Consider the following 22,207-nt stretch of genomic DNA (forward strand, 5'->3'; position numbering starts at 1 on the left):
ACAAACAAACACAAACACAAACACAACAAACACACACAAACACAAACAAACACACACAAACACAAACAAACACACACAACACACAACACACACAAAACACACACACACACAAACACACACAACACACACAAACACACACACACACACACAACACACAACAAACACACACAACACAACACAACACACACACAACACAAACACACACAAACACACACACACACAAACACAAACACAAACACACACAAACACAAACACACACACACACACAACAAACACAACACACACACAACACAAACACACACACAAACACACAAACACACACAAACACACACACACACACAAACACAAACAAAACACACAACAAACACAAACACACACAAACAACACACAACACAAACAAACACACACACACAAACACAAACAAACACACAAACACACACAAACACAAACAAACACACACCTTCATCATCGTCATTAACCTGAGAACGCGTGGACCACGTTTCCTTCCGTAGTTACTGTGTGGACACCGACGTGCTCCCGTGAGCCACGTGTGGATCGTGTTTTTCTCGCGTACGCGGCGTAAACCGAGCTTCCTCCTGTGCGCCTCTAAACCAGAACTAACACCAAGACTAAAACCAGGACTAATCCAGTCCAGGACTAAAACCAGGACTAAACCAGACTAAACCAGGACTAAAACCAGAACTAAAACCAGAACTAAAACCAGGTCTAAACCAGGACTAAACCAGGACTAAACCAGAACTAAAACCAGAACTAAACCAGGTCTAAACCAGGACTAAAACCAGGACTAAACCAGAACTAACACCAGGACTAAAACCAGGATTAATCCATTCCAGGACTAAACTAAGACTAAAGTAGGACTAAAGCAGGTTTAAACCAGGACTAAAACAAGAACTAAAACCAGTGATCTCATATATAAAGCATTTCTCTATCAATAATATTTTTAATATGGTTAAGGAAAGACTGGACTTTTTATTGTCTTTAAGTCGACAAAAGTTATTATGTTCAGATTTCCTCATCTTTGCTACTTTACAGCAAACAGTTTCTTATTCATGGAGACTTGGGCTCAACAGCCAAATTGGAGAGATTTGTTAAACAATAAATGACTTTATAAAGTCACTTTTTTAAATCTATATCAGTCTTTTGATCTGCCACAATAATGTAATAATGAATTTAAATGAAAATACCTCAAATTGAAGCTTTTCTCAGCAATTTTTAGGTGAGATTAAAATGAGATTAATAAGATTAATTAATTACAGATCATAATTAATTAATCTCTCAATTTTTTTAATCGCATGACAGCACTAGTAGCAATACAAGAGAGTTTGGTGTTTAAACGTGAGAACATACAGAGGCTAGTGTTATGGAGCAGCTCTGTTGTCACTGGTGTAAATTGACATCTTTAAAAATACACGTACATGCAGCTTTGCCCATGTTAGGTCACTGATACTTTGGGTTAGTGTTTGCAATTTTGATGGAATACCCACATTAGCAAATATTTTCCACTGGTATAAAATGTGGGGGGGGGAATTTCATAGATAAAACACACTCGTAAATAAGACTAAAATGGTGTGGAATTTTGACCATAATGGAGCGTCTCATTCTCAGCGCCTGCACTTCCCCGAGAGAAGAGCAGAGTAATCGGAATGTTAATGTTGTTTCTGAAGCGGGCGCTGTCAGGACGCTGCAGCCTGACCCCCGACAGAGGACGGTCCATAAATCTTTAGCTCCGCTGGGACCTGGTGGCGGCGCAGTTTGGAGAGTCGACAAAAGCAGCACAGCGGTCGGGAAACCAACTGCACGAACCTCCAGAGAACATCCAGAAAAATCTACACTCTCGCCCAAAGCTGGAGGAGCAACACGGTCAAATCACGTGAAGAAAGTAAAAAAGGGCAAAAGTAAAAACACTGAGTCTGAGTCAGAGTTTATCTGTACTTTGTCTGGAATGTTTCACAGTGTGGCATTAAACATTTCCATCTTCATGAAGACAAACCAGACCAAGTTACAAGTCAGGTCTGTGGAGAGGCGAGCCCGCTCACAGTCAGAATATCTGTTTTTCTAGGTATTTTAAAGCTATAAAAACACCTGTAATGGAATAAATGTAAGGTAGAGCTGTTTAATGTCACACTGTGGAACATTCCAGGCAGAGCAATGACATATCAACCAAAAAGTTACAAAGTTCACCTTTAAAGATTGGGTATTATGCAAAATCGACTTTCTTATGACATTGTTCCTTCATCAGAAAACATGTATGAAGAGTTTTAAGATGTTATCCATGCATGTTTGAGCAATTTAGCGATCTCTCCCCTTATGGTTAGCAGTAGCAAGATCCAGTGGCAGCGGGTCAATCGAGGGCACAAGTGCACTGCTCTCCCTAACTTGACCTAGATAAAAAATAAGTAAATAAATTATGGCTGTCATTTTGATTTGGCTAATGTTTAATATTTTGTTTAAAATTGAACGTGTATCTGCATAGACATATTTTTATCATGTGAAGACTGCGTTTACACTGAAATAAATCACCATATCACCGCATCGGAAACGATCTGCGTCCAGACTCGTCGTTTCTGTGTCCACGAGCCTTCTCGATCCACACAGCTTTGAGCGTATTTGTTTACTTTTTACAGAAACAAAACTTAAAACCACATGGCTAATTTGCATAAACTAAGCACTCAAAAAAAAACTGCTCGCTATTGTGCACTGATGCGGTTCAGCGCTGGGTCGAAGTACTTCATGGATGTCTATGGAAAGAGCCTGAAGTTTGCAGAAAATGTGACGTCATTACGTTGCTTCTGCTCCTTATTTTACATTGCAGCCGTAAAATATGTCTTGTGGGTGTAGGATGGGGGCGACCTGAAATCAGGTGATTATTTTTTATAAACCTTGATCTATTATGATTCAGCTGGTCGCTCAGTCCCAACTCTCCACTCACGGCATGTTACTGCGAACAACAGCTACTGCTACTCCTACTGATAATCAGTGTTGGGAAGGTTACGTTTAAAATGTAATCCCCTACAGATTACAGATTACACACACCAAAAAGTAGTTTGTAACGTAATCCATTAAATTACTCAAGGTGAGTAACGTAATCTGAATACTTTGGATTACTTGATTTGCTGTAGAGAAGCAAAGACGAGGAAATCGTAACATGAGATGTTTTGTCTGATAAAAGAAAATAAAAAGCCCAGACTTTACTGAACCATATTAAAAATATTATTGATAGAAGAAGAGACACGTCCACACAGCAGGATTTAGTCCTGGTTTAGTCCTGTTAAATCCTGTTAAATTCTGTTTTAGTCCTGTTTTAGACATGGTTTAGATCTACTTTAGACCTGGTTTTAGTCCTGGTTTAGATCTAGTTTAGATCTAGTTTAGACCTGGTTTTAGTCCTGGTTTAGATCTAGTTTAGATCTAGTTTAGACCTGGTTTTAGTCCTGGTTTAGATCTAGTTTAGATCTAGTTTAGACCTGGTTTTAGTCCTGGTTTAGATCTAGTTTAGATCTAGTTTAGACCTGGTTTTAGTCCTGGTTTAGATCTAGTTTAGATCTAGTTTTAGTCCTGGTTTAGATCTAGTTTAGATCTAGTTTAGACCTGGTTTTAGTCCTGGTTTAGATCTAGTTTAGACCTGGTTTTAGTCCTGGTTTAGACCTGGTTTAGATCTAGTTTAGACCTGGTTTTAGTCCTGGTTTAGATCTAGTTTAGATCTAGTTTTAGTCCTGGTTTAGACCTGGTTTAGTTTCCGGCAATGAGTGGAATTACCAAAAAAAATAAAATAAAAAAAGGGGATATAGCCCAAAATGTGAAAACAAGAAAATACCGCCGCATAATCTATTTATTTCAACAAAGTAACTGTAATCCAATTACCACTCACTGAAACAGTAACTGTAACTGAATACAGTTACTCATAATTTGTACTCTGATTACGTAACTCCAGTACATGTAATCTGTTACTCCCCAACACTGCTGATAATAACAGCCACCACTGGCAAGACCCAGTTTTATAACAGAATGTCGTAATAAAAGGTAACATGGTGATCTAAATATGTGATGTGTTAGCAGTTAATACCAAATAAAAGTGTAATATTTCCTCTTTTCTATTCATATGACAGGTTAGACATAGTCAGGCTGGCGCCACCTAGTGCCTCCACTCAATTTCATTTCTCTCCAGGGACTAGGTCAGGAATCAAAATACAATAGACGGTTTGCGAAAACCCAGCCTCCAGCCAATCAGCAAAGAGTCAGACATTCTGTGTTGTCAGCGATTCCCGAGATCGAGGATTTAAAGCTGGAACAAAGAGAATGTTTGGATTTCATCAAGAGGAAAGATGTTATTCTTCCTACGGGATTTGGGAAAAGCTTAATATACCAGTTAACCCCGTCAGCGGCGCATTACATACGTCACGACTAAATAGCAGCGATTGGTTAAATCACAGGTGTCAAACATAAGGCCCGGGGGCCGGATCCGGCCCTCCAAAACCTTTAATCTGGCCCTCGACTGATTTTCTACTAAAATATTTTAATTATATTTTCTATTAAAGTATTGGTAATTTTATGCGCCGCTTAGCATAGCAGCGTCTCCAGCGTCTCTGTACGTGGCCCCTCCCACCAGAGCAGCACAAATGAAGACTTTTCTCTTTCCAAACGCTCTTAAAGGACGATCGTTTTGACTGTTGACCGTGACACCCTCATCAGAAAAATGTCAAAAATGAGAAAAGTGGAGCTGAGTGCAGGATTTTCCAAGAAAAACTGACTTATTCCTATTTTCATACAAGTTATTGTTAAAACATTGTGTTGAAATTGCATTTTTCTTAAAGTTTTAGGTTGTTCATAATATTATAATATTTTGTAAAAGTAAGAGTTCATCAGTAAAAAAAATTTCTGTAATAGATTTGCATTTCTCTGCACAAATATTTGAACTTATTGCTATGTTTGGGGTTTATATGACATGAGTTTTCTCATCCGGCCCCTTTGGGATCAAAGTAGGCTGGATACGGCCCCCGGACCAAAATGAGTTTGACACCCCTGGGTTAAATGATAAAAAAGTACCCGCCTACTGTTGAATGAACTAATTCTAACACTGCGAGGTCAGACGGTTTGTTCGAAGTGAAACGAAGTAAAACTGGCTGATGAATCTGGTTAGACAACTAATTTCACTAAAATTAGTTTAGTTTGGTTGGACTTTGGCACAGATGTGACCTGTTCAAATGAGTATCTAGTTTCGATATTAGTTTAAGTATTAATTAGTATCTGATTTTCGATTCTTTTGACCACCCTTCTTTGCACTTCTACACTTCTACTTTTACTTCTACTGTTACATTTCTCTTACTTAGGTACAGTTTTAGTACCACTCCATCCGCCTCTGCTTTTCTTCACCTTTTTGTCATTTATTCTAAGGAGAAAGCAGCACATCTCACCAGACTATGGGGTGTTGATTCGCCACATAAGACTTTCAGCTTGTTATAAAAATTGCGTTTGACTGTGCATGCATAAAGAGGAGCCTGGAGCAGAGGCCTGGACAGTGTCAAACGCACAACCCGAGTCATTCTGATTCAAATCGCACGCACATGCAGTCACGCTGGTAACTCGAATGCCAGGTGTGCGTCACGACTGAACCGACGAACGCTCGTAAAGCCAACACAATGAAAAGCCAGTGGTACTGAAAAGCTGCAGGGTTATAGGTGGTGAGTACTTTTTTTTTTTTTTAATTAAAGGGCCCATATTAAGCTATTTTCTGATCTAGGCCATAAAGTTGTTTCTTCATGACAAACAAACCTGGAATTGTGTTTTGCTTCATTCAAAGGATAACATAGTTCCACCTTGTGATGTCATGTGGCAATACAGGAAGTGCTCCATTGTGTTTTTAAATTCCTTACACCTTCACCAGAATCATTTGGAGGATTTCTACTGAACAAAAGGTCAAATGCAGTTTTTAACTTTGCATTTTGAGATTTGGAGATATAGACAAATCAATAAAGAGTTACTCAAATGTGTGAATGAAACGAAAAACACAACTCCAGGTCTGTTCAGGAGGAGGTAACAACATTATAACATGACTGAAAGCTTAAAGAGTCGATTATGTGTAATACAGGACCTTTAACTTAATAAACCTTTAACTAATAAATTAGATATTACCTCCTGCAGTTACTCTCGCGATTACTCTTACTTGAGCACTAGTTGAATAAGGCTGCGTTCAGACTGCAGCCTGAAGTGACCCAAATCTGATTTTTTGGCCCCTATGTGACCTGTATCTGATCTTTTAATGACAGTCTGAACGACACAGATCCGATTTTTTCAAATGTGACCCAGGACACTTGGATATGTGGTCCTAAAACTGATACATATCTGATCTTTTGACATGCGACTTCAGTCTGAACGGCCAAAGTTTATTCATCCACCTACACGTTATCAACAAGCCACAAACGTCACTATTCTGCGCTGAAGTAGGAGAAAATTGTTAATGAACTCCGTGTCACTGAAGTGAAGCACATCACCACTCACCACTCTTGGCTCCGTCTCCACATCCACATGTTCCTTTCAACGGACGTCGCTGCCGCTGCCCCACAAAACACCACGACCAAAAACCTCGTCCTTCTCCTTCTCAATCTCCTCCTTAAAACAAATAAGTTGTTCATGTTCTGGCTCCGGTACGAGAGGAACTTTAAAATCTCCAGGTGCTCGATGCTGCGTCCATGTTTGGACAACTTCCGTAAACACAGAGAGACGCTCACTGCGGTTGACGTCGTCGTGTCTCCAGTGTCACATGCGGGACACTTTCGGGCCGTTTAATGTTCACACTGGAGTCACATACAAGTCACATTTAATTGGAAATGTGAACGACATCGCAAAAACATCGGATTTCACAAAAAAATCGGAATTGATCGTTAAGCCCTGCAGTCTGAACGTAGCCTAATTGTTTATACGATTACTTTGTACTAGCGTTGCCATGATACTTAAAGGTGCACCGGAGGGGGTCCACAACTTGTTTGACTCCGTGGAGATGCTGACGCTTTGGTTTAAATTGTCCACAGTTTGGCATTAAACTCATCTGTCTTACATTTATTAGACTACAGGTGTTATTTATTGCTCAAAAATATCTTAAAAACATTCATTCTTACTGTGAGTAGGGCCCCTCTACCTAAATCTAACCTGTAATTTGGCTTACAAGTCTCCATGGTGATTCTTAAATTTATGGCCCTACTGTGGAACACTTCAAGCAGGTGACGGACCCTCTGCCAGACAAGTTACACAGTGCACTTTTATACTTGCATACTTTTGGAAATATTTAACTTTTTCATGATATTATAATTTTATACGTGTAAATGGATCATAGATTTGGGGCACTATTTCGTGTTTTGTCCTTCACTTTATAATGCAAAAGAAAAAAAAAAAAAAGAGAGAGAGAAATCCGCACTGCAGTTCTTCGAAGCTCCCAGATTTTTATTTCAGTGACAATGTGACGTTTTGGGTCAAGTCTGAGTCATGTCTGAAGAAGGGCTTTTTTCTTTTGCACAACTTTTGTCTTTGGACCCAGCACACAGTCAGGACTTTTATTGGATCTAACAGTATATTGTCCTTCACTTTATAAATCAGATTTATACTTGAGAAATTACTCAGGTTTTTCTCTTACTTGAATGATTTGATGGACAATCCATGTATCAGTCTCGGTCTGGTCCCGGTCTGATCTCAGTCTCGGTCTGATCTCTGTCTCAGTACCGCTCTGGTCCCAGTCTGGTCTCAGTCTCGGTCTTGTCCCAATCACAGTTCTAATCTCAGTCTCGGACTGGTCTCGGTCTGGTCTCGGTCTCAGTCCCAGTCTGGTCCCGGTCTGGTCCCGGTTTCAGTTCTGATCTCAGTCTCGGTCTGGTCTTGGTCTCAGTCCCAGTCTGGTCCTGGCCTGGGCCTGGTCTGATCTCGGTCTCAGTCCTGCTGTGGTCCCAGTCTGATCTCAGTCTCGGTCTGGTCCCGTTCTGGTCTCAGTCTCGGTCTTGTCCCAATCACAGTTCTAATCTCAGTCTCGGACTGGGTCTGGTCTGGTCTCGGTCTCAGTCCCAGTCTGGTCCGGTCTGGTCCCGGTTTCAGTTCTGATCTCAGTCTCGGTCTGGTCTCGGTCTCAGTCCCAGTCTGGTCCCGGTCTGGTCCCGGTTTCAGTTCTGATCTCAGTCTCGGTCTGGTCTTGGTCTCAGTCCCAGTCTGGTCCTGGCCTGGGCCTGGTCTGGTCTCGGCCTCAGTCCTGCTGTGGTCCCAGTCTGGTCTCAGTCTCAGTCTGGTCCCGGTTTCAGTTCTGATCTCAGTCTCGGTCTGGTCTTGGTCTCAGTCCCAGTCTGGTCCTGGCCTGGGCCTGGTCTGGTCTCGGCCTCAGTCCTGCTGTGGTCCCAGTCTGGTCTCAGTCTCGGTCTGGTCCCGGTTTCAGTTCTGATCTCAGTCTCGATCTGGTCTTGGTCTCAGTCCCAGTCTGGTCCTGGCCTGGGCCTGGTCTGGTCTCGGTCTCAGTCCTGCTGTGGTCCCAGTCTGGTCTCAGTCTCGGTCTGGTCCCGGTTTCAGTTCTGATCTCAGTCTCGGTCTGGTCTTGGTCTTAGTCCTGCTCTGGTCATGGTCTGGTCCCGGGCCTGGATCAGTCGTGGTTCAGTCCGTGGATGCAGTGCAAAAGTCCAGCATCACAGTCACGGAACGTCACGTAAACGGGAAACGGCCGTTATCTGTTTTTTCCATTTTTCATTTAAACACAAAATCAAAAACTGAAAAAACAAATCATTATCTGTTTTTTCATTTTGGTTTTGGAGACAAATAATGAAGAAAACAGTAGTTTTTTTGTTTTCTTATTTTTGGTTGTATATTGAAAAATGAATGAACGAATGATACGGGGGATTTGGACCACTACTTTATACTTCTATACTTGAGTAGCAGAAGAAGTCGTTACTCTTACTTGAGAATATTTTTGGCCACTGCACCGACCTCTGGCTACGTTTATGTAACAGAATACCTCAAATGCATCAAACACTTATTTCACTTTCAAATATATTCATGATATTCTTCTAACGTGGAACCACATTGTAATCATCTCAGAACTCACTTTCAGTCGTGGAATAAACGTGCAGCACAAGAACCGTCTGAGGTTTTGAATTCCGTGACTACAACCACATGGTCAAGTCCATTGTTACGGAAAGTTGGATTTACTTTACAAAACGTGCAACAAAAATCAGAGAGTTTGTAGATTTTTGCGTTTATATTTGCTATTTCTGAATTTATTATGAGCTCCTGGTGGTTACTAGAACATGGGCTCTCTGTGTTCAAGTAGTCTTATGTGTGTACTTGTCATAAAATGTGTACTTGCAAGGACTCGGTTTGTTTAAAGGTACATTACGTAACTTTTCTGGTGGAGAGTCCGTCACCTGCTTGTCTTCATGAAAATATATTTGCTCTGTCTAGAACATTGTTTCCCGAAGACTGAGTCATGATCCTCAGGTGGGTCCCAAGAGATTTTTTTGGGGGCACTCTGTCCAGAACAGAACTGAGACCAGGACTGAGACTGGTTTAGTCCTTGTTAGTCCTGGTTTAGACCTGGTTTAGTACTGATTTAGTCCTGGTTTAGTCCTAGTTTAGTGCTGGTTTAGTCCTGGTTCAGTCCTTGTTTAGATCTGGTTTAGTCTGGTTTAGACTGGTTTAGTCCTGGTTTAGTCCTGGTTTAGACCTGGTTTAGACCTGGTTTAGTCTGGTTTAGACTGGTTTAGACCTGGTTTAGTCTTGGTTTAGACCTGGTTTAGTCTTGGTTTAGTCTGGTTTAGACTGGTTTAGACCTGGTTTAGTCTGGTTTAGTCTGGTTTAGACCTGGTTTAGTGCTGGTTTAGTTTTGGTTTAGACTGGTTTAGTCTGGTTTAGTTAGTTTAGACCTGGTTTAGTCTGGTTTAGTCCTGGTTTAGACCTGGTTTAGTGCTGGTTTAGACTGGTTTAGTCCTGGTTCAGTTCTGGTTTTGACCTGTTTTAGTCCTGGTTTAGTCCTGGTTCAGTCCTTGTTTAGACTGGTTTAGTCTGGTTTAGACTGGTTTAGTCTGGTTCAGTTCTGGTTTAGACCTGGTTTAGTTCTGGTTTAGTCCTGGTTTAGACCTGGTTTAGTGCTGGTTTAGACCTAGTTTAGTCCTGGTTCAGTTCTGGTTTTGACCTGTTTTAGTCCTGGTTTAGTCCTGGTTCAGTTCTGGTTTTGACATGTTTTAGTCGTGGCTTAGATTTGGTTGAGACTTGGTTTAGTCCTGGTTTAGTCCTGGTTTAGTCCTGTTTTAGTCCTGGTTTAGACCTGGTTTAGTCCTGGTTTAGACCTGGTTTAGACTTGTTTAGTCCTGGTTTAGACCTGGTTTAGACTTGGTTTAGTCCTGGTTTAGACCTGGTTTAGTCCTTGTTAGTCCTTGTTAGACCCGGTTTAGTCCTGATTTAGTGCTAGTTTAGTCCTGGTTTACGAACCTGGTAAACGAACACAAAATCGAAAAACTGAGAAAAAAAATAAATAAAAAATTCATTTCAAAATTTCATTTTGCATTTGGAGACAAATTATTAAGAAAACTTGATTTTTTTTGTTTTTTTATTTTAGTTTTTTATTTTGAAAAGTGAATAAATGAATGACACACAGATTCTCCAGGTCTGTTTTTGATGAGGAAACAACATTATAATAAATAATGCAACGTCCCCTTTAAAGTTTGGAAAAACATCAACAAAGCAAAAGCAGATCCATTTTGAAAAGCTTTAGTCTGCAGAACGGACCTGTGTTTACACAATCCACACCGCCCTCTAATCCGCAGCTTTTACCCGTCATAAATTAAACACGTGAAAACCCGGTCGGTCACGCGTGTTTGGACCGGCCCGATCATTAGCACATCAGTCTGAGAAATAATGAACGCGCGACAAAGCTTTCCGTAACCCCGCGGCGTTCGGGGCCGGACTCCGCCATAAAACACACGGTGACAGCCAACCCACACACACTCCTCCTCCTCCTCCTCCGCAGACATCTCTCAAACGCACTTTCACATCGCCCCGCTCCATTTGCTCGGCAGGCCCTCCGCTGTGTATTTGGCTTGGCAGTCGGCCCGCCCCATACCCCGGCGCCCCCCGGCACTTCGTCAGCACCGAGAAGAGATTAAAAACAACAATGACATAAATTCTGCTTAGCCATTCCGTTTTCTGTTTGCACACCGACGCGAGCGGGATTCGTAGGAGTTTAAACAGAGCGGCGGTTTTGTTGAGGTGATGAGATAACGGCGGAGGATGGATGGGTGTTGGCAGGGAGCCCCGGTGCAGCGTGGGATATGTAGGCAGGCGCGGTGGAGGCGGTTGGGTGGTCCGTATCCATCATCCGGTTAAGTCCATCCTGAGGGGACAGTTGTCCTGCCATCGCGATCATGCATCAGTGGGAATATTCAACAGGAGATTTGTCACTTTGGGCTTTTACTGGAGCGTGACACCAGTGGGTCCACAGCGGGTCGTCTGTTACTGAAACAAGACAAAACCAAACTCCACTTTTATATATTAATGTTTTCCTCTCATCATTAGTTGTAGTGAAGCTTTGTAGCTGATGTCACACGCGATCTGACCAGAAAGAGCTGACTTACCGTATTTTTCAGACTATAAGACGCACTTTTGTTCATGGTTTGGGTGTTTTCTGTGACATATAAATCCGTGTGTCATTCATAAATTTGTTTTTCAATATGAAACCAAAAATAAGAAAATGAAAAAAACAACTATTTTCTTTATTATTTGTCTCCAAAACCAAAATGAAAAAGCTGATTAATTTTTGTGGAAAAAACAGATAACAGTTGTTTCTAGTTTCCGTGATTTAAACTGTGATGCCCGGACTGAACCAGGACTAAAGCAGGTTTTCAGTCCTGATCTGGTCCCGGTCTGGTCCTGGTGTGGTCCCGGTCTCAATCCTGGTCCTGTTCCCAGTTTCATTCTTGGTCTCAGTCCTGGTCTGGTCCCAGTCTTAGTCTCGGTCTGGTCCCAGTCTGGTCCCGGTCTCAGTCCTAGTCTCAATCATGGTCTGGTCCGAGTCTCAGTCCCGGTCTCAGTCCTGGTCCTGTTCCCAGTTTCATTCTTGGTCTCAGTTCTGGTCTGGTCCCGGTCGCAGTCTCGATCTGGTCCCTGGTCTGGTCCCGATCTCAGTCCTGGTCTGGTCCCGGTCTTAGTCTCGGTCTGGTCCCAGTCTGGTCCCGGTCTCAGTCCTGGTCTAGTCCCGGTCTCAGTCCTAGTCTCAATCATGGTCTGGTCCCAGTCTCAGTCCCGGTCTCAGTCTTGGTCCTGTTCCCAGTTTCATTCTTGGTCTCAGTCCTGGTCTGGTCCCGGTCTCAGTCGCAGTCTCAGTTATGGTCTCAGTCCTGGTCTCAGTCCCTATCTCAGTCCTGGTCTGGTCCCGGTCTCAGTCCTGGTCTGGTCCCGGTCTCAGTCGCAGTCTCAGTCCTGGTCCGTATCCATCATCCGGTTAAGTCCATCCTGAGGGGACAGTTGTCCTGCCATCGCGATCATGCATCAGTGGGAATATTCAACAGGAGATTTGTCACTTTGGGCTTTTACTGGAGCGTGACACCAGTGGGTCCACAGCGGGTCGTCTGTTACTGAAACAAGACAAAACCAAACTCCACTTTTATATATTAATGTTTTCCTCTCATCATTAGTTGTAGTGAAGCTTTGTAGCTGATGTCACACGCGATCTGACCAGAAAGAGCTGACTTACCGTATTTTTCAGACTATAAGACGCACTTTTGTTCATGGTTTGGGTGTTTTCTGTGACATATAAATCCGTGTGTCATTCATAAATTTGTTTTTCAATATGAAACCAAAAATAAGAAAATGAAAAAAACAACTATTTTCTTCATTATTTGTCTCCAAAACCAAAATGAAAAAGCTGATAAAGATTCATTTTTGTGGAAAAAACAGATAACAGTTGTTTCCCGTTTCCGTGATTTAAACTGTGATGCCGGACTGAACCAGGACTAAAACAGGTTTTCAGTCCTGATCTGATCCCGGTCTGGTCCTGGTGTGGTCCCGGTCTCAATCCTGGTCCTGTTCCCAGTTTCATTCTTGGTCTCAGTTCTGGTCTGGTCCCGGTCGCAGTCTCGATCTGGTCCCTGGTCTGGTCCCGGTCGCAGTCTCGATCTGGTCCCTGGTCTGGTCCCGATCTCAGTCCTGGTCTGGTCCCGGTCTTAGTCTCGTTCTGGTCCCAGTCTGGTCCCGGTCTCAGTCCTAGTCTCAATCATGGTCTGGTCCCAGTCTCAGTCCCGGTCTCAGTCCTGGTCCTGTTCCCAGTTTCATTCATGGTCTCAGTTCTGGTCTGGTCCCGGTCGCAGTCTTGATCTGGTCCCTGGTCTGGTCCCGATCTCAGTCCTGGTCTGGTCCCGGTCTTAGTCTCGGTCTGGTCCCAGTCTGGTCCCGGTCTCAGTCCTGGTCTAGTCCCAGTCTCAGTCCCAGTGTGGTACCGTTCTGGTCCCGGTCTCAGTGCCAGTGTCAGTCCCAGTCTCAATCACAGTCTCGTCCTGGTCTGGTCCCGGCCTTAGTCCTGGTCTCCGTCCTGGTCTGGTTCTGGTCTGGTCCCAGTCTCAGTCCCGGTCTCAGTCCTGGTCCTGTTCCCAGTTTCATTCTTGGTCTCAGTTCTGGTCTGGTCCCAGTCCGGTCCTGGTCTCTGTCCTGGTCTGGTCCCGGTCTCGGTGTCGGCCTGGTCCCATTCTGGTCCCAGTCTCGGTCCTGGTCTGGTCCCAGTCTCAGTCGCAGTCTTAATCACGGTCTGGTCCTGGTCTGGTCCCATTCTGGTCCCAGTCTCAGTCCTGGTCTGGTCCCGGTCTCAGTCCCAGTCTCAATCACGGTCTGGTCCTGGTCTGGTCCTGGTCTGAGTCTCTGTCTGGTCCCGGTCTGGTCCCAATCTCAGGCCCGGTCTCAGTCCTGGTCCTGGTCCCGGACTCAGTTCTGGTCTGGTCCCGGTCTAAATTGTTGTATAGAAACATTTTTCTGTTCCATGTGAATCAGTTTGTGCTACATTTCAATATAATGAAAAATGCTCTACAAATACAGTTTGATTGATTGAATAATTCTAACTGGAACTGATGCTGAGTCTGACGACAGCGACACAGAAGAGGAAGCGGCGTCTGTTTACCTCCGGAGGTCGTGGAGTTGCTCAGAAGTGACACCGAGGATGAAGAATTTAATGGATTTACTGATTTGGAGTGAGATGGAGAGTTTGTTAAACTTGTTCTGTTCTGTTGTTTATGTTATAGTTTATCTGACGAACTGTTCATATGTGACGTTAACAGTCTGTTGTTCTCTCTTCTGTTGTTTTTACTAGAACTTTACGATGTACGACGTATAGTTCAGTACGACTTATGTTTTTTTCTTCTTCATTACGCATTTTTTGGCTGGTGCGACTTATAGTTTGAAAAATACGGTAGCTGGAATTAGACCAGGTGAGCTGATAAGTCCCTTTTCAAATAAAATCACAGTCAGTTTTTCAGTTTGTCGCTCTCACCTTTTTGTTGAAAATCAAACTAATAAACAGGATCATGAACTGACTGATCACAGACTAATGAAAATATGCTCTTTAAATCCATTTTGTATTTTTTCTTGATTTTGTCTTTTTTTTTGCCCTGCCCATAGACCTGTTCACCATAACTTGTTTTTTTTTTTTTGTTTTTTTTGATGAATATTCCTGTATGTGCTGAAGAAAATGTCAAATATTGAGTCACACAAGTTTCTAAAGAAGCGCGTCTTGACTTTTAAAAAATATCAGAACACATTTGAGGAGGGAGTATGACGCAAAAATCGATCTTTTGAGCTGATGTAACATTTTTCCCTCACCAGAAACATGCCTGAAGGGGTTTTAGATGTCAGCCATGCATGTTTGAGTAATTTAGCAATCTCTCCTGGGCCCTATTCAAACCGTCCTGACGGTCAGCAGTACGAGCCTGTACAAAGCTCCGCCCACAACTACATCATCCACATCATCCACATCATCCACATCATCCACATCATCCACGCTCCCACACGATAGTTCTTCATGAGTGTAAAAAAACATGATACAAAACTGTAAACCAGGACTAAAACCAGGTATAAACCAGGTCCAAACCAGGTCTAAACCAGGTCTAAAACCAGGTCTAAACCAGGTAAACCAGGACTAAACTAAACCAGATCTAAACCAGGATCTAAACCAGGTCTAAAACCAGATCTAAAACCAGATCTAAAACCAGGTCTAAACTAGGACTAAACTGGGACTAAACCAGATTAAAACCAGGTATAAACCAGGGTCTAAAACCAGATCCAAACCAAGTCTAAACCAGGACTAAAACCAGATCTAAACCAAGACTAAACCAGGTCTAAAACAGGTCTAAAACAGGATTTAAAAGGACTAAAACAGGACTAAATCATGCTGTGTGGACCGTGTCTCCTCATCTTCTATCAATAATATTTTTAATTTGGTTAAGGAAAGTCTGGTCTTTTTTATAGTTTTTAAGCAGACAAAACTTTGCTTCTCTACAGCAAATTAAGTAATCCAAAGTATTCAGATTACGTTACTCACTTTAACTAATTTAATGGATTACATTACAAACTACATTTTGGGGTATGTAATCTGTAATCTGTAGGGGATTACATTACAGTCGTTATATAGCACATCACCACTCACCGCTCTTGGCTCCGTCTCCACATCCACACGTTCCTTTCAACAGACGTCGCTGCCGCTGCCCCATAAAACACCACGACCCAAAAACCTCGTCCTTCTCCTTCTCAATCTCCTCCTTAAAACAAGTAAGTTGTTCATGTTCTGGCTCCGGTACGAGAGGAACTTTAAAATCTCCAGGTGCTCGATGCTGCGTCCATGTTTGGACAACTTCCATAAACACAGAGACGCTCGCTGCGGTTGACGTCGTCGTGTCTCCAGTGTCACATGCGGGACACTTTTGGGCCGTTTAATGTTCACACTGGAGTCACATACAAGTCACATTTAATTGGAAATGTGAACGACCTCGCACAAAAACATCGGATTTCACAAAAAAATCTGAATTGAGCGTTAAGCCCTGCAGTCTGAACGTAGTCAAAAGGAATTTCAATTATGAATTGGCCGCAATGTGTCAATGTTAGCGGTGTATTTATGTTGCACTACCACATTCATTACATCCGCCAAGGAGGTTATGTTTTTGCCGGCGTTTGTCTGTTTGTCTTGTTTGTTTGTTTGTTTGTTTGTTTGTTTGTTTGTCTGTTAGCAACATAACTCAAAAAGTTATGGACCGATTTTGATGAAATTTTCAGGATTTGTTGGAAATGTGAAAAGGAAGAACTGATTTCATTTCGGGGGTGATCCGGAAGAAATCCTGGATTCTGGATCACTTTGAAATTTTAGTTAACATTGTGGTAAATGGGGCCAAAAATGTTGTTTCTCAATATCTCGGTTAATTATTGACCAAACCCCATGAAATTTGACTCAGGGATGGACAATGGGATCCTCTTTCATATTCCAAAGGCTGATCCGGATCTGATCCAGAAGACTGATTTTATCGCAATTTATATAAAAAATGGGGGTAGTCCTTGGCGGAGGTCTGCGCTTTTCTAGTTTTGTTTGATTTAGCCAAATTTGTGTCAGTGTTTCTGGTTGGGGGGAAATGGGGAGGCTTTTTTTTTTTTTTTTGTATTTGTTGTTGGTGTTGTGGGTGTTGCTTTATGTTTTTGTTTTATGCTGAATATTGTAATCGTTAAATGTTGATTGTTGTTTTATTTTCTAAATGTTATATTCTGTTGTCCTTAATAAAAATATATACTGTATATATATTAAACAAAAAATCTGGGCCTGTTCATCTGTTGTGAGCAGACGTTTCCTGTGTGGATGGAGAGCGGTGGGAGGAGGCCAGAGTGCCCCAGGTCTGCAGGTTCTGGCAGCTCCAGCACAGGTTTTACTCTGAGTCTACTCTTACATTTGCGTGGGCGTCTGTATCTGGTTTTGCGCTTTGTTATTTGGCACATGATACTTGTAGTGTCAGAAAAATACTTTTATAACACCAATGCGAATAACAGTATAGACTTTTGTTGGCTTAAATTAAAAGGGACATTGGCTCTCATTCGCAACACGGTTTTACAAACAAATTAGTACTTAAGGCCTTCTCACGAACAGTTTTATTGTTCTCAAAATGTTTTCCTAAAGCGGGACTAAACATCTAAACACAATCAAATATGCAGATTTTATTTTGGTTTACAAAGTTTTTAATCATCTTGCTCCACCTCCTCTGAAGGAGTTTGTGAAACGAAATTCAAATCGCACAACAAGAGCAGCTCTAGAGGCGACTGCTTTTGTACCTTTGGACAAATCTCTTTTGCTTATCGAGCAGCTCAAACATGGACACAGCGCTGCTCATGTACGAGAACTTTCAACACTGGCAGCATTTTCTAAAGCTTTAAAACACTGGTTATTCAGTGGTCAAATATGTCACCATGTTTAACCAATTTACATTTTCTTTTATTTTGAGGGGTTGTTGGTTTAACTCTTTAACTCTTGATTTAACTCTTAAATTTTTGACTTTGAACTTCAAATGAACTGTTTGAAACTAATTGTGTGTATAGTGAGTGTGTTGGTGTTGTGTACTTTTGTGTGATTGTTGCTGTACTTTTCCTCGTCCTGTAGATGATTTTACATCAACCTGCCGAGGGACTGAAGATGGAAATGAGCCACGTTGGCTTTAATCTTTGCATATTTACATTTTTAATGTTCATTAATATGTACTGTCCCTTTACCAATAAATAAAATAAGAAATAAGAATCCATCATCACCATGGAGATAATCTGATTATTCCATCACCATGGAGATGACATTCTACAAGTCACGTAATAAGGGGCACAGCCAACACTTTTGTCTCACAACTTCTCAGGACTCTGGTGAAGACGCACACAAACATGGACAGATCCAACACTTTCTCCTCAAAACCCTGGCACCTCTACACACTAGAGGATGACGCCCGCCTCTACGATGAAGACTTCGACCTGGAGGCTCTGCTCTGCCCCACACCATCAGGCGGCGTGCAGAAGCCAGCGGAGACCCAGGTGTCGCCCAACATCCAGGACTCCTCAAACCCTGAGGACAGAAGTCTGGTCCAGGAACCTCCACCCCTGGAGGACAGCGCTCTGGTCAGAGAGCTGCGTCTAGAGTTGGAGCGGACAAGGGCCCAGCTTGAAGATCAGGTCCAAAAGAACTTTGTTTTGGACTTCAAGTTTAAGGCTGAGGGGAAGATGGCCAAAGAAAAGGCCTTGGAGCTCACTAATGCTCTTCAGGAGAAAGACCAGCAACTCCAAGAAGAGGTTAGAGCACATAAGCAGCTCCAGGACCTGTATGAATATAAAGTACGGGAAAATGCGCAGTTAAAACACCAGCTGGACAACTCAAGTGAAGTCAAGGGAAAGGTCAATGAAAAAGAGTTGGAGTTGCAAAAAGTTACTGCTACTCTCCAGAAGAAAGAAAAGGAACTACAAGACCTGGAGAACATACATAAGAAGATCCGTGTCCTGTATAATAATAAAGTACAGGAGCACGTGCAACTCAGGCAAGAGTTTGCCCACTTCAAAAAAGTCCGAGAAAAAACAAACAAAAAAGAATTGGAGTTGGAAGAGCTAAAAGCTAACCTCCTGACAAAAGAAAAAGAGCTGGAAAACGAGGTCAGTGCGTATAAAGAACTAAGATGTCTCTATAACAAGTCGGCGGCAGACAAAGTAGAGCTCAGACAGGAGCTGGCCAACATCAGAAAGGTCAATGAGAATTTGAAAGAAAAACTTGGAGAACTTACATTAGAGAGCCACAGCGCTTGTTATGATGTTGGTGGAGATCAAATCAGCAAGGAAAATGAAAACCTGTCCAGGAGGGTGCAGGAGCTGACTGCTCAACTCTTCTCAACACAAGAGGAGCTGCGTCTCCTGAAGCTAAATCGTGATCGTGAAAGATCCAGCCACCCAAAAGTCATAGTGGAGCAGCAGTGGAGGAGGCCGAGGCGTCAACAGCGCTAAAGCTCCTCCAAACATGACTTTACATGCATTAATAAAAATAATGACAAAAAATTTTTAAATGTGTGCTTTGGCCTTTATTTAGCACTTATTCGTGTTTTATTGTTGCTGTTTTTTTTTTTCACATTGTTTAATTCACATGCCAGATACTTGGCATACTGCGGTAGCTTGTTTTTGATGCAGAAATGGGTAAAGTGAATGTACAAAAAATGATATAATACATGATAAAAGAAATCAAAAGAGTAAAATGGGAATGTGAATGCTCACTTTTCCCCTCTAAACTATGATTTACTGCCTGTTGGAATCAAATGTAATGAGAAAGAGAAAGATACAGCTGAACAATATCTTAAACATACTAAAATTGCAAATAATAAATAATGAGGAAAATAAATACAAAGTTCTCCATATGAAAAGAAATGAAATGAGTTTTTTGATGCGTAGAAGGTATCTTTCTTCCTAAATTCTGAATTATAAAATATTATTATGTGCATGTGGAATTATGGTAAATGGTCACATTTTTCTATAGCGCTTTTCCACCTTCAAGGCACTTTACAACAAGGAACCACTCACCCATTCACACACACATTCACACACACGTGTACGCAGACACTGTGGGCAAGGTGGGTTAAGTGTCTTGCCCGAGGACACAACGACAGCATTCATCTGTGGGAGCTGGAATCACACATCAGCCAAACTGTGGGTCAGTGGATCTGACCGCTCAACCTGTGATGTTTATGTCGAGAGCTGGAATCCAACCACCAACCTTCAAATCAGTGGGCGAATGCTCCACCAACTGAGCTCCTGCTATGTCTGTAAAAACTACTAAACAGCAATATTTACTACTTCTATAATAATATATCTGATGTATTATGTCATATGTATTTTACATACAACACACAGATTTCCAACACACATGAAATGTAGATGATCACAGATGCTGAACTAACCCTAACACATGGATAGTGCTGCATTTTTGGTGTTAAATCAATAATAGTTTTTGTTTTTATTAATAATGAATAATAGTTAATTTCTAACAGTGGTTATTAATGAACTTGTGTTAACTAAGGTGAAGCTCAAGCTCAGTGGTTATTCAATGGTCAAATATGTCACCATGTTTAACCAATTTTCCTTTTCTTTTATTTTGAGGGGTTGTTGGTTTAACTCTTGACTTAATTCTTAAACTTCTGACTTTGAACTTCAAATGAACTGTTTGAAACTAATTGTGTAGAGTGAGTGTGCTGGTGTTGTGTACTTTTGTGTGATTGTTGCTGTACTTTTCCTCGTCCTATAGATGATTTTACATCAACCTGCCGAGGGACTGAAGATGGAAATGAGCCACGTTGGCTATAATCTTTGCATATTTACATTTTTAATGTTCATTAATATGTACTGTCCCTTTACCAATAAATAAAATAAGAAATAAGAAATAAGAATCCATCATCACCGTGGAGATAATCTGATTATTCCATCACCATGGAGATGACACATTCTACAAGTCACGTAATAAGGGGCACAGCCAACACTTTTGTCTCACAACTTCTCAGGACTCTGGTGAAGACGCACACAAACATGGACAGATCCAACACTTTCTCCTCAAAACCCTGGCACCTCTACACACTAGAGGATGACGCCCACCTCTACGATGAAGACTTCGACCTGGAGGCTCTGCTCTGCCCCACACCATCAGGCGGCGTGCAGAAGCCAGCGGAGACCCAGGTGTCGCCCAACATCCAGGACTCCTCAAACCCTGAGGACAGAAGTCTGGTCCAGGAACCTCCACCCCTGGAGGACAGCGCTCTGGTCAGAGAGCTGCGTCTAGAGTTGGAGCGGACAAGGGCCCAGCTTGAAGATCAGGTCCAAAAGAACTTTGTTTTGGACTTCAAGTTTAAGGCTGAGGGGAAGATGGCCAAAGAAAAGGCCTTGGAGCTCACTAATGCTCTTCAGGAGAAAGACCAGCAACTCCAAGAAGAGGTTAGAGCACATAAGCAGCTCCAGGACCTGTATGAATATAAAGTACGGGAAAATGCGCAGTTAAAACACCAGCTGGACAACTCAAGTGAAGTCAAGGGAAAGGTCAATGAAAAAGAGTTGGAGTTGCAAAAAGTTACTGCTACTCTCCAGAAGAAAGAAAAGGAACTACAAGACCTGGAGAACATACATAAGAAGATCCGTGTCCTGTATAATAATAAAGTACAGGAGCACGTGCAACTCAGGCAAGAGTTTGCCCACTTCAAAAAAGTCCCAGAAAAAACAAACAAAAAAGAATTGGAGTTGGAAGAGCTAAAAGCTAACCTCCTGACAAAAGAAAAAGAGCTGGAAAACGAGGTCAGTGCGTATAAAGAACTAAGATGTCTCTATAACAAGTCGGCGGCAGACAAAGTAGAGCTCAGACAGGAGCTGGCCAACATCAGAAAGGTCAATGAGAATTTGAAAGAAAAACTTGGAGAACTTACATTAGAGAGCCACAGCGCTTGTTATGATGTTGGTGGAGATCAAATCAGCAAGGAAAATGAAAACCTGTCCAGGAGGGTGCAGGAGCTGACTGCTCAACTCTTCTCAACACAAGAGGAGCTGCGTCTCCTGAAGCTAAATCGTGATCGTGAAAGATCCAGCCACCCGAAAGTCATAGTGGAGCAGCAGTGGAGGAGGCCGAGGCGTCAACAGCGCTAAAAGCTCCTCCAAACATGACTTTACATGCATTAATAAAAATAATGACAAAAAATATTTTAAATGTGTGCTTTGGCCTTTATTTAGTACTTATTCGTGTTTTATTGTTGCTGTTTTTTTTTCACATTGTTTAATTCACATGCCAGATACTTGGCATACTGCGGTAGCTTGTTTTTGATGCAGAAATGGGTAAAGTGAATGTACAAAAAATGATATAATACATGATAAAAGAAATCAAAAGAGTAAAATGGGAATGTGAATGCTCACTTTTCCCCTCTAAACTATGATTTACTGCCTGTTGGAATCAAATGTAATGAGAAAGAGAAAGATACAGCTGAACAATATCTTAAAACATACTAAAATTGCAAATAATAAATAATGAGGAAAATAAATACAAAGTTCTCCATATGAAAAGAAATGAAATGAGTTTTTTGATGCGTAGAAGGTGTCTTTCTTCCTAAATTCTGAATTATAAAATATTATTATGTGCATGTGGAATTATGGTAAATGGTCACATTTTTCT

General features: G+C 41.9%; 2 protein-coding genes across 2 annotated transcripts; both read left to right on the forward strand.

Moving 5' to 3' along the window:
- The first annotated feature begins 17,919 nt into the window (after positions 1 to 17,919).
- On the forward strand, positions 17,920 to 19,020 carry LOC110161229 (centrosomal protein of 131 kDa-like). The gene has a single exon (XM_020925946.2). It carries the CDS (start codon positions 17,920 to 17,922, stop codon positions 19,018 to 19,020), a length of 1,101 nt encoding a protein of 366 aa, XP_020781605.2.
- A 1,566-nt stretch (positions 19,021 to 20,586) lies between these two features.
- On the forward strand, positions 20,587 to 21,687 carry LOC110153839 (centrosomal protein of 131 kDa-like). The gene has a single exon (XM_020917765.2). The coding sequence runs from the start codon at positions 20,587 to 20,589 to the stop codon at positions 21,685 to 21,687; it is 1,101 nt and encodes a 366-aa protein (XP_020773424.2).
- Positions 21,688 to 22,207: the final 520 nt, after the last annotated feature.

This window comes from Boleophthalmus pectinirostris, unplaced genomic scaffold (genome assembly GCF_026225935.1).
Source record: "Boleophthalmus pectinirostris isolate CB_2022bp ecotype Guang Dong unplaced genomic scaffold, ASM2622593v1 HiC_scaffold_21, whole genome shotgun sequence".
Lineage (NCBI taxonomy): Eukaryota > Metazoa > Chordata > Actinopteri > Gobiiformes > Gobiidae > Boleophthalmus > Boleophthalmus pectinirostris.

Excerpts from the sequence above, each read along its gene's own strand:
- LOC110161229 (XM_020925946.2), top strand. The coding sequence starts at position 17,920 with ATGGACAGATCCAACACTTTCTCCTCAAAACCCTGGCACCTCTACACA.
- LOC110153839 (XM_020917765.2), top strand. The coding sequence starts at position 20,587 with ATGGACAGATCCAACACTTTCTCCTCAAAACCCTGGCACCTCTACACA.